Source organism: Squalius cephalus (assembly GCF_949319135.1).
Source record: "Squalius cephalus genome assembly, chromosome: 5".
Taxonomy (NCBI): domain Eukaryota; kingdom Metazoa; phylum Chordata; class Actinopteri; order Cypriniformes; family Leuciscidae; genus Squalius; species Squalius cephalus.
In genome coordinates, this window is record NC_137126.1 from 42726780 (window position 1) to 42739759 (window position 12980).

The 12980-nt window shown below is 37.3% G+C and overlaps 1 protein-coding gene across 1 annotated transcript in view; it reads right to left on the minus strand.

Annotated features, from left to right (window-relative positions):
* Positions 1 to 1738: 1738 nt before the first annotated feature.
* Positions 1739 to 12980, minus strand: part of hk2 (hexokinase 2) — a 64274-nt gene continuing 53032 nt past the window's right edge. Inside the window, exons 11-18 of the mRNA XM_079872005.1 lie at positions 12281 to 12429; positions 11673 to 11792; positions 9790 to 9885; positions 9456 to 9555; positions 8207 to 8390; positions 5720 to 5875; positions 4394 to 4630; positions 1739 to 2289 (exon numbers count right to left, since the gene is read on the minus strand). Coding sequence (XP_079728131.1) covers positions 2148 to 2289; positions 4394 to 4630; positions 5720 to 5875; positions 8207 to 8390; positions 9456 to 9555; positions 9790 to 9885; positions 11673 to 11792; positions 12281 to 12429 — 1184 coding nt within the window. The 3' untranslated portion in view covers positions 1739 to 2147. The remainder of the gene's footprint in view (positions 2290 to 4393; positions 4631 to 5719; positions 5876 to 8206; positions 8391 to 9455; positions 9556 to 9789; positions 9886 to 11672; positions 11793 to 12280; positions 12430 to 12980) is intronic.

A 12980-nucleotide genomic window follows, 5' to 3' on the forward strand; every position in this document is an offset into this window, starting at 1 on the left:
TTTGTATTATTTTTCTTTATTCATTTTCATAATAATTTCATAATGTATTTTATGAGTCAGAGTATGTTATACATGTGTGCTGAGCAGGGAGCTGGGAGAGTTGTATATTTTGCTCAGAGGTATATGTGCGCAATGCAAAGTTCACTGAGCAGAGATGTTCCAATGATGATGATACTTCAAATGTGTACAGTTGGTATGTTCTTTACAAGGAAAGGAATGTGTTTCAACTGATGCAAATGTACACTAATGTATACACAGAGGGATAGTGGATTGAACCATGTGTAAGCACAAGGTATACGTTCCATTTTTAAACATAAGCAACATGTTTTGCTACCTTACAAGGAAGTTGAAAGTTTATTCTATTGTATATACAATTTTTATATATTAAAATTGTAATTGGGTGTACTTTTTATTTTTTTAATTGTAACAATATTTCATAACATTACCTTTTTATTATATTTTGATCACATAAGTGCAGCCTTATAAATATATACAGTATATATAACTTCAGATGACGCAAACTCTGAATCAACATGCGCCAATGCAACATTTTTCTAAATGTCATAATCATTTGTTAACAAACAAGTAATGAGCTCATTGTTTCTGCCTTTAATTATTACATTGTTAAATTACAGTATACAACTATACAAATAAATGTGAATTGAATTGAATATGTTCCCCAGAACCTCAGTGCTCAGCTAGAAAAAAAAAAAAGGGATAATCAAGTGATATTCTCTGAGGGACATTTATATTCCTGATCTGCCTTTGTGTGCAGACTGCAATTACTTCGGAAAAATAGATAACCTAACATTTAGGCCACTTCAATTCAGTCAATTGGTAATGCACTATATCGGTGGTAACAGGTGATGTTAGTCTTTATTGTCTGGCACCATTCTCGTGCAAAAGAATTTGTGTGAATTTGCAGAAATTACACTGTAAAATTAATCCAACCTACAAGCAATTCAATCAAGGAGATAAATAAGTGAAATCATATAAAAATAAAATGACCAACTTGATCTTATTTGATTACTAGACTAAAAGTTTGCAGAAGGTTCATTATACTGACAGTCTGACAAAATGGCACTCCTTCAATTTCTGCTGTGAGAAAATTACACCTCACACCCTGACATTATCCACAACATGATAAACTGTGATGCACAGCTCTGATCAGCAATGGCGACATTCATCAATAATAAATATCCTACCAGAGCTGCAAGAAAAGACACAATTTGATGCATTCATTTTCACAGTGTGAGTCTCTTTTGACACCTAAAAGTGATCATTTCACCTGTCAATCCCAACTAAAAAAGTGCCAATGCAAATTACAGTAAATTGTGCTTTTTTTAAAAAAAAAAATGAGCACGATTGTATAATTCCATTTGTATGTTTTGGATCGCATGCACTTTTTAGTAGGCCTAGATATTATAAAAGACCAAATTCAGTTTGGTCACCGCACATAAACTTACAGTACAGCACTTAAAGTCAATTTTCAGCTCACAACATCAAATTAGCTCTTAAAAAGCACCTCACCTGACAGCTTTCCTCAAACCAGCACTGGAGCTGTTCAGAAAACTAATGAGCTTCATCTCAGTAGCAGCGGGACTGTGCTTTAGTAACAGGAAGAGCAGCACGACACAAATTAAGATTAAACTAAAGAGCATCCTCACTTGAGAATCATCAATAAATGTATTTAAAGGAACAGTTCACTCAAAAATAACAATTCTGTTTACTCACCTACTTCACTTACAATTATTCCTTTAATCACATGCATGGACTCTTAGTTAGGTACAAACATAAATTACATCATTCACAAGTCAAAAGGTGAATAAAATCTCTTTGTGCTTTTTTCAAATCAGTAACAATATGATAATATATATCTGCAAGAGGATCTAGACTAGTTCTTTGTTTTTCTTCTGCTTGATATTCCCTTTTCTACAAACAGCCCCACAAAGCCCTTGCAATGAATGACCTAAAGCAAAACGAACAAAAAAAAATAAATAAAATACATTCTTGTACAGACAGGAGTGTTTTTTCAGTAAGGTCATATTGTTGCACAGAAAATAATATTAAAAAAAATCTGGAAGATCAGTACATAATTGTATTTTTTCCTCATTATCTTTTCCCCTTTATATTATTCCGTTCAGTCACTACTTTCCCGCATCTCTTAATCGACAAGCCACAGCCGTGATGAGGGCGGCACCTTTTCCGCTGCCATCTTCTGATTGGACGAGAGTGACCTCACAGTTGGGCGCCAGGTCTCTTAAGGTCTCCCGCATGATGGTGGCAAAGCTAATGAGATAAAAGAGGAGACAACAGAACATCTGAATGAGGAAATCTGAGTATGAGCAAAGTCTGCTGGGCTTTTATTGTTTTCCCATACATTAAAAAAATCTGCACTTTTCGAAACTCCTTTTTCTATTAATATGATATTATATAATAAAATAAAATAAAATTATTAAAAGTTCGAATTTTTTTCAAAACAATGTTTAAAAGCACAGTACATTCCTCCAGCGAAGTTTAGGCTGTTTTGGTAGTCATTTGATCGAAAGCTTGACAGTATACACTCATTGACACTTCCATAAAATTTTTAATTATGACCGCCGCTAGCGTAGCTAGCGAAAGCGGTCATATAGGGATTGTCAAAGTTTTTTTTTTTTTTTTTTCCCGTCACCTTACTGAATTTTTCGTCAACGATACCAGGGACACCGAAGCACCGGGGAACATGAAATTTGGTGGGCATGTAGCCCCACTAGACTTCTAAGGAAAAATTTCGTTTGGTCCCCGGGGGCCACTCCCCCCCCCGCGCTGGGCCCCCCCAAACCCAACAAAATGCAGTTTTTCCTAAATAACTACCTGAACCGTGGCACCGAGGATGAAGAAATGTTTATGGTATGTTGGTCTACTAGACTTTTATGGAAAAATTTCGTTTGGTCCCCAGGGGCCACTCCCCCCCCCCCCAACCAACCGCTGGCTGGTCCCCAGGGGCCACTCCCCCCCCCCCAACCAACCGCTGGCTGGTCCCCAGGGGCCACTCCCCCCCCCCCCCCCCCCCCTCCCCCCTCCCCCAACCAACCGCTGGCTGGTCCCCGCAATGTAGGTGATCTCAGGTTTTACTATTCTTATGGGGATATTTGGTCCCCACAATGTAATATAAACAAGGGCACACACACACACACACACACACACAAAGCTTGGACATCATTTGGATCTTCCAAAAGGATCTTTGCATAATCCCAAGCATACCTCAAATTCCACCAAGGCTTGGTTGCAGAAGATGTCCTGGAAGATTCTACAGTGGCCATCAGTCACCTGACTTGAACCCCATAGAAAACCTCAGAATATTACTGAACTGGAGGCCATTGCTCATGAGGAATGGACTAAGATTCCTCAGAAACGCTACCAGAAGCTGGTGTCTGGTTATACATCTAGTTTGCAGCAGGTCATAACAGCAAATGGGTGTTCTACTCAGTACTAAAGGTGCTTGCCATGAATAATTTTGGGACTGCAGTGCAGAAGTCATTAAAAGTTGCATTTTTAGTTGAATTTGGGGAAACCACTTAAAATATTTGTTGTGTTCAGCTATTTCAATTACTTTTATTTAATTTGTTAAGTGCAAACAGCTGAAAGTCTATACAATTTTGACAAGAAATTACAAGTATATTATATATATATCACATAATTATATTTACCATAAAGTAAGCAGCATAGACAGGGTCCAAAACAAACACTGGCTAGTAAAAACTGGCTTTGGAAAGTTAGCTAGTATCTACAAGATAGCACATTATTTAAAGGTTCTGCCTAAATTAAATCTGTTCCTGCACTTTTTGAAGCCAGGGGAGTAAGGTTTACTCGCACAGCTCTAACTAGCTGGCCTCCGTTACACTCACCCCCCTAAACCTCACTCCCATCCCGGTCACAGCACCAATGCAACCAATCCTACTCGACCTGCTCTGGGCAAGATTCAAACCTGCATCTCTAGCCTCAGTCGCTAGTGCACCTCTTGAGGCCAGGGGAGTGAGGTTTACTCGCCCAGCTCTTACTAGTTGGCCTCGGTTACAGATAGAAGCTCAAGACCTCACAAATAGGTCTAGCAACACCTGTGATTTATGGCTCAGCTTTAACGCCTCTGCTACATTAACAAGTGGCATGAGGCACTGACAATTTTTTATTTCAGGCTCCTGTGGTATAATTACATTTTTCTTGCCTTACATAAGCTAATTTTTTTCCTCCCTTTACTGTACGCCCCTCACAAAAGCCCACATGCTACAGGTAGAATGTCAACCCATAGTTTGAAAACCACTAATTTAGTAATCAGGGGCAAATATGAGCTGCAAAAGAGATTCATGGTCTTGCTTTTGCTCTTTCCCGATCATCGTGCTGTGTGGCAACTCACTGTGGGTGGAGTTTGTAGAGCGTGCCGTCCACTCCTACTGTGATGTTGAGTTGCTCAAGGCCACGGTTCCGCCGTATCTTGTCCACCACAGCAGCCAGACCGGCTCCGCACAACTGGGCAGCACGTCTGGACACCACACTGCAAACCTCCTTCACAAGAATACTGTCGTCGCACGTACTGCTGGTCAAGCCCAAGTGCTGCAGGATGGAACGGACCTGCCTCAGTGCCAAACGATCGCTGTGAGAAAGAAACAGATTAATTATGTTGATTAAAAGGGACCCTTTTCAAAGCGACTCACTCGTATGTATTCTAAATGGCAGATTCTACGCTTATGAGAATACTTAATTAGTTGGTAGAAGTAATTACACATTAATGAGCACATATCATTTTGAAAGAACAAAGTGTTTTTGGCTAAGAATCAACTTAAAAAAATTACACTGTGTAGCTTTAATGTTCAAAAAACACATTTTTCACATATTTTACATTGCAGCACCTCTTCACAGCCTGTCTGTAACACTGTTTAGTTCTGGTCTCTATGAAACCCCACCTGAAAAGCTCAGTTTTCTCTGATTGGACGGCTGGACCAGTGTGTTGTGATTGGTCAACCGCTTTGAGCATGCTTCAGAAATGTCACACCCCATACCATAACCACAAGTTTCTTTCAACACACTTCTAACGCAACTCAAACAGACCTCGCCCCTTTTTTTGCGTTTGTCTTGAGCGGGAATTATTTAAATGAGGAATATTGTGACGTGAAAATTCTCAGAAGAAAACTCAAGACTGCAATCGATGTGTTTCAGGAAGTTTTAAAACAGGGCTTACTGTTGTAGAGAATAACTTTCTTTGGAGTGACTTTGTGCTTTGTAACTTTGCAGACCTTTATCATGCTCAAACAGCAATATTACACAGGTAAAAAAATTCAAATGTAAAAATACGATCCTTTTAATAATCAGTAGTCACAGAACAAATTGTATTGTATATCTCCTCCTACATGACAAGTAGTTTATTTAAATCAAGGTTAACAAACATTACGGTTGCATTTTTCCCCCCCAAAATCAAGGCACAGAGATGGAATACAAATACTACAGCATAGATATGCAAGAATTGTCAAATCAAACCAAAATTTGCAGGCAATCCTCACTTGGAATATTACCTTTATGATTAAGCATAAAAGAAAACAGCACATCTAATTATATTTGCCAAGACGCCTTAGGCTCATCAAATAATATTGGACATAATCAGCATGCTTCCAACAGAGAAGCCCCTGGGGCTCAGACACAAATGTTAACAATTCATGCAGTCTGTTGCAGGACTGTTCTTACACACCTTTCAATCTGCGACAGGAACTTGGTCTCGAAGATTCCACGAGTTTTCAGTCTCTCTGAAAGTTTACCACGGAAAAGCAGACCTTTGGCAGTGAAGTCCAAGAGTACGTTTCTGACGATCTCTCCAAGATACATCCCACTGATCATCTTCTCATACCTGAAAGAAACAAGGAAATTATTCCTTGACACTTGCAAAAGTTTGAAGTGATGAGTGAAAATATTGGATTACAACTTTGCACAGGAAAGACAATTTGTATAATGTATAATTTAATACATTAACTGTCTTGTGGCTATACTTTTTAAATGGTGTCTATTTGTGTAACATCCAATGGAACTACAGTGGCAAGGCAAAAAACTAACTGACTGTAATCACAAAAAAATACACCTTAAACACAAATTAATGTCTGTGGTAATAATTATTGTCATTGTTGATAGAGCTTAACTTGTAATGAACCTGGAACAATACTTTAAAGTGTTCCACAGTAATCAAAACATGTTAATAATAAAAAGGGGCATTTAAGCTTGCTTCCCTATTCTAATTTAGTATAATGATCTAGAGCTCAAGTACAAAAAGATATAAAAAATTACATTTGACTAAAGCTGACATTTATTATGTGGGTCAATTATGTGGGTCAGTACATAATAGGACAGATAATAAGAGTTAATGAGTTAAATCAATTAAATACAATTAGAAAAAAATAATAGTCAAATTAAAAAAATAATAATAATAATTTAGACCATAGGTTAACTTGAAGATGGGCTACAATGACTGAATAAAAAATAAGGTTAAGGTCCTTCGAAAAGTTAAAACATACAATTTAATGGATTAAAAAGAATTAAAAGAAGAAGAAAAAAAAACATATATACAGCAGTTGCAGGAAAAAGTATATGAACCTTTGGATTTAACCTGTTTTTCTGCATGAACTGTTCAACATTGTTTTATATGATCTTCATCCAAGTCTGCTTAAACAAATTACACATAAACAATGATATTTTTTTTCGCTTTTTTTTTTTTTTTTTAAACGGACAAACTGTGTAAAGTTGAAAAATGCATGTGAATCAACAAGCTAAAAATGGTAACACTCTACTTAAAGCCTTTATGTATTATGCATTATGAATGTATTCAATGTATATATGTGGCAGGAATAAATTACATTGTAAAATATATTCAAATAGAAAACAGCTATTTTAAATTTCACAATATTAGTGTTTTTACAGTATTTTTGATCAAATAAATACAGCCTTGGTGAGCATAAGAGACTTCTTTCAGTAACATTAAAAAATAAAATCCAAAGTTTAGCTGTTCAGTACCAAAAACGTCAGAGCAAACCAACATCAAGCCTCATCCAAACTATAGAGTGTGATGGAGCCATAATGGTTTGGGGCTACATTGCTTGCTGCCTCAGGGTCAGACAGCTAGCCATCACCAATGGAAAAACACTGAGTTTATCAGGACATTTGGCAGGTGAATGTAAGGCCATCTGTCTGCCAAATGAATCCCAACAGACACTAAATGATGCAACAGGACAACAAACCAAAGCACATGAGTAAACCAGCAACAGAATGGTATCAACAGAAGAAAATACGCCTTCTGGCAACCTGACTGAGATGCTTTTGCATGATCTCAAGACAACATTTAGACCACACATCTATGACTACAAATTTTATGACCAATTTATCAATCCATCCAACTTTTCCAGAATCTTAAAGGGACAGTTCACCTAAATTAATATAATTTACTCATATTTATGCTGTTAAAAAGAAGTCTGAATTTCTTTCTTCCTTGGAACGCAAAAAGTCATGTGTTTGTAAACACATGGAAAAATAGACCAAAATCATTTTCACAGGAAATCATGCCATTACTCTCATATCTCATTCCCTTGTGGTATGAATGTGCACAAGTGTAAATGCTATTTGAGGACAATGGCAAGACTTCCTTCCTTATTTATTTTCTATCTACTGTAGCTATGTAACATACATATACAGTTTTTGTATCTAATTGTAGCTTGGATATGTAAACTATTCATATGATGGAGAACGCAAAAATAAAAAGATGTGTTTACAGTTTAGACTACAGTCTGACTACTTATGGGAAACTGACATTTAAGATCCTCTTGAAGTTGGTTCCAGCTCCAGGTAGTTTAGCAGCTAAACGCTGTTTCATCATATTTAAAACGAACTCTAGGCATTGCACTAAGCTGACCTGAATCGAATGATCTAAGAGGTCCATTAGGTTTAAATCCTGCAAGCATATCCATAATGTATTTTGATTGAGTCATCTATAAATTAGTAATAGCACTTTAAAAATCTATTTCATGTGTGACTGGAAGCCAATGCAAAAACCTGAAGTCTGGGGTGATTCAAACAGCAGAATTTCATATGAGCGGCACCATCCTGGGCCTCAAATGTGAAACCCCATTAGATATGGACATTTCTCTAACGGGAAGTTGACAACACTGCATAAAGAGATCTAGTTTTGAACTCTTACCGCTGTTTCCCAGGGTAAGTGGACTGGTCATCCACAGCTCGATCAAACTCTGTGCAAACATCATCCAGCTCTCCACTGTCCCCGAACGCTCCCCACTCCATGTTCACACACATAAGGCCCTCATCTCCATCCACCAGCTCAATGTTTGACATCTCCTCCATGTAGCATGCGTTAGTCCCTGTGCCTATAGGGTGAAGAAAGAAACACATTTAAATGTGCCGTACACAGAAACGCAATGGTGTGTTTGACTTGAAGCGGCACTGTGCAGTTGAGAAAGAAACTGGATGTGTATCATTATATTGGATTTGTGCATTCGGTCTTAAAGTGATGGCAACCTATAAATACCTGTTGCTGTCTAAGTCATTAATGTTAATGAGACAACAAGAAACAACTTTAACAAAGATTAATCTATATTTAATTCATACAGTGAGTACTAAAGTGTTATTTTAAATTTAGGCCTAATTATTACATGTCTGTATCTAAATACACTACAGTTAGACCTTACTTTATTTATAACTTTGTTATACTGTATTTATCTATGCATGTAATTAGTGTATTACTGACTGTTCACTTGCCTTTAATAATGTTTGAATTTTATTAGTTAGGCTAGTAGGTTTTGCTGTGGTATCGAAGTACTTAGTGTGCTGAAAGTAATAAAATGGAAAGCAAAGCTACATTTTCAGTGTGAGTTAAATATACTTTTTGTCCCATTAACCTTTAAAAGAAAACCTGCTAAATAAAAAAACCTTCTGAATATAAGCTGTTTTTCACTTCCAGTCCTTAACAATTATATAATCACTTATAAATGATTACATACAAAATTAATAGTAGTTATTAAGCTTGACACAGCTTGGAATTGGAAAAATGTGCTTGGAAAAAAATATGATCAGAATATCGACTTGCTTAATAATTAAGATAGCAAAGGCACACATCTGTATTAAAAGAAGTGTGTTATGCTTTAAAGAATAAATAAAAACGCTATTGAAAATGTAGATAAAAAATGTTTCGGCAGTTTGCAGTAGTCAAACCAGTGAGGAGATCCGACTTTATGCATTCTCTAAAAATCACCTTGACACCAGTTGCTTAAAGCTAATTGCAAAAAATGGCTCAAAAACATTTTGGTTCTGCAAAATGCATGATTTGTATGCTAACTAGCTTTACTAGATAATCACTAAACCTTTTGCGGCATTAAAGTCATCTAGAAAAAACAGGCTAATCAGAGGCACATAGGCCAAGAAATCACACCCACCGACAATGAGTCCAACTTCACATTGTGGATCCTCGTACCCACACGTCATCATCGTCCCCACAGTGTCATTCACCACAGCAACCACATCTAAATCAAATTCCTTTGAGGAACAAAAGACATACAGAGAGAGAGAGAGAGAGAGAGAGAGAGAGAGATAGAGAAGTATTACCAGCAAGGCAGAGCAAATCCCCCATCACTGCCTTTCAGGACACGATTCATCTGACTGAACATCTACTAATTACATCTTGCTATAAAAGGCAGGGTAATTGTGGCTAATAACTGCAGAAATTGCTCTCGCAGCAGTAGAGCACCAGCGGTGAGTGATAGAGCTGACCTCACTGCGATGGATGGCATCTTTCAGCAGTGTGGCCACGTCCTCTCCCTCACAGCCTGAGGCCTTGAAGCCCTTCGTCCACTTTATCAGGATACCCTGTGAGGAAGAGAGATGGAAATATAGTGGACACAGGACAACACTGTAGACCATTTTTTTTGAGAGAGAGAGTTTTTTGTTGTTTTTTAATTCAAGACGTTATCTGATAAAACCTCATTTTGGGTACATCATCTTAAAAGAAAAATTACCTGAATAATACATGTGCAACATTCCATGAATAGGGTACAAATTGGTCTCCAATTATATTTTTTAAGCGAAAATAGGAAAAAATCCCATGTTCTTTAGAGAGAGACCCATTACTGTAACGATGAGGCAAGGACAAAGCGGAGAGAGAATCCACATGCAAGCATTACTTTAATAAAACAAACAGGTAATCCAGGGCAAACAACGGAACTCAGGACAGCAACAAGCAACAGCTACAACGACCGACAAACAACGACTGAAGCACAGAAGTTTAAATACACAGGCAAACAAGCTAAACAAGATAACAAGGGGGCACGGTTAATCAGAAACACCTGGGGAGACTAATAAACAAAAAATTACAAAGGACTACAAAACATGGCACAGAACAGGAAATAATAAAAGTCCACACAAGACAAGGGGAACACAAGACAGGAATCATGACAATTACACTGTCTACTATATAATAAAATTTTTACAAAGCTAAAATGTAACTTCACGTAAAATAGGTCTTGACGTCCTCTTCTGCGTCAAATTACTACAGTCTCACAAATTTACAAAAAAAAAAAAAAAAAAGGGAGGAAAAAAAGAAGAAGTTTTGGCGCCTATGCTCGGTTGATATGCAGTCATCATTGTCCCACGTTCTCATTGTTTTGCTGGCATATGGGTGATTTCATGCGCAGGGAAAGTGGTCCAAAAACCGCTCGCCCAAGCAGAAAAATTAGCTTTTTCTGCCAGATCTCGATTAACGGAAATCACATAGCATTTGATATAAAACTAAATCACATAGATTTCAGACGTAACTGAAACTATTTTCATAGTATTTCATTTTCTCTACAGGGAAATTATTTTATCTAAAACTTACAGTATAAACTGTCAAAGACAGACCTAGGCTACTATAACTATCAAAGTTTTGTTAATCGATAGTCTATGAGTTTGTTAAAGTCATTGAATTATTTCAACTTGTTTTTTAAAGAATACTATTATACTTATATTTATAATAATTATATTTTACTTATTTATGTATTACAGGCTACTAATATTTATTATATTATACTTTTTTTATTCTTAATAAAAAAAAAAACCTTGCGACATACATTCAAATTGACATTTGCCATGGTGTTTCTTATTTGTCATCTCTGATTTAGATCTGAGTCTTTTGTATGTCCTCACCCGATGCGCCGTACCGTTTAAATGTGACGTTTGTAGTTTCTACGACACTAGTGGCACCAAGCGGAATTACGAAAATACAGCATATTTTGCAAACGGCCCTGCAACATATTAAAATGCCATGAGAGTAAGAGTGTACCTAACACTCTGTATACTATAGAGTGAACGGGAGCATCTCGCTTATAATAAACCCATCCAATGTATCTGCATCGGGCACTTTTTTTGACATACCCGGTTAAAGAAGTCACCACTCGCCGCTGATACACACACACACACACACACAGACATATATAAGTTTATAAGTTTCCAATTTTTATCTGTTCATAATTTCTAAGAGTTTAAGCTCCATTTTGTACCCTATTTGTGAAAATACACTTTTCAATGTTAAAATCACCAAAAATACTTCAGACCATCAGTGTATGGTTTGTCCTCATTTGGATAGCTAGATAGACAAGTGTGTGTATGTGTGTACTTGCCTGGTCCAGTCGAGTCTGATGGCAGGGAAACGAGAAGGTGAAACCAAGAGGCAGGGATGCCCCCTTCAAACCCATATACTCCAAGAAGTCAGCTATACAGTGCACAATATGATCAAACAGCTGCAGAGAACCATTCACACACACACACACACACACACACACACAGACAAACACATATGTAGGAGAAGACAAAAGGTCATTCATATACAAAGTCCATTATCCATGACATGTACTTATCACAACAACTTCCATTAATTTCATGCCAATATGGAATACAATACACCACTATGTATGCAGCAGACAGCAGGATAGTAGTAGCACTCGAGTGCTGCCAGTGACCACTTTCAAATCAATTGCAAATAGGTGAGTGTTTTTCAGGTTCAAAAACAGGGATATCTTTATTAGGTGCATAGTACCTCTAGTGTGCTTGACTAGCAATCCAAGACATGCAATATCATCATGTGTTAGAGTGTCAACTGAGCTGCACTTTCATTTCAATTCAGCAGCTCAGTTGAGAAAATACAAAAAGAAAACTGGCAAGTGGCAAGTGAACCAAATTCACATCTTGAATGGGTTTTAATGATGTAGAATATGATTAGTGGACGTACCTCCTCGCCAGTGCCCTGCGTAATGTCTTGGGGGATAGTGTAGATCTTATTATGCATCTCCACACTCCGTCGTTTTCCACTTCGAACACGCACCAAGAGCACCCTGAAGTTTGTGCCGCCCAGATCCAGTGCCAAAAAGTCACCACGCTCTGTAGAGCATGCACAAGAGATTCAGAGACCGAAATGACTCTCACACACACACACACAAACACATAGAGCACACTTCATCTAGTTCAGACGTGCACTCACACACCAATCAACTAGGCTCAGGAGATTTGGAACAGTCTAATTATGGAGGTGGTACAGAGTAGATATTGAAGGGAAATTAATTTTTGTCTTATCCCAGTCAGGGTCTTACATACAGTCTAGTTTATCTTTTATTTTATTTGCCCTGCATTGGTCAAAGCAGTTTTTGTCTTATATTCAGATTAGTCACAATTCTCCTTTGTCACTCCATCTCACTTGCATTTTAGCTGTATCAGCACACTAACAAGGAGTTTTAAAAGTCTGGATGTCCTGTAAAGAGCAAATTCAGGGCTTTCAGAGATACCAAACGTTTGGAAGTTTCACAATGACAACTGCCTCTCCTTGGACTTTAAAAATGGCTGACATTAATTTAGTGATCAAATTTAACACTCTTATGGAAATATGATAATATTTTGTAATTATTTTAATTATTTATTTTTTTGTCATAAATAAA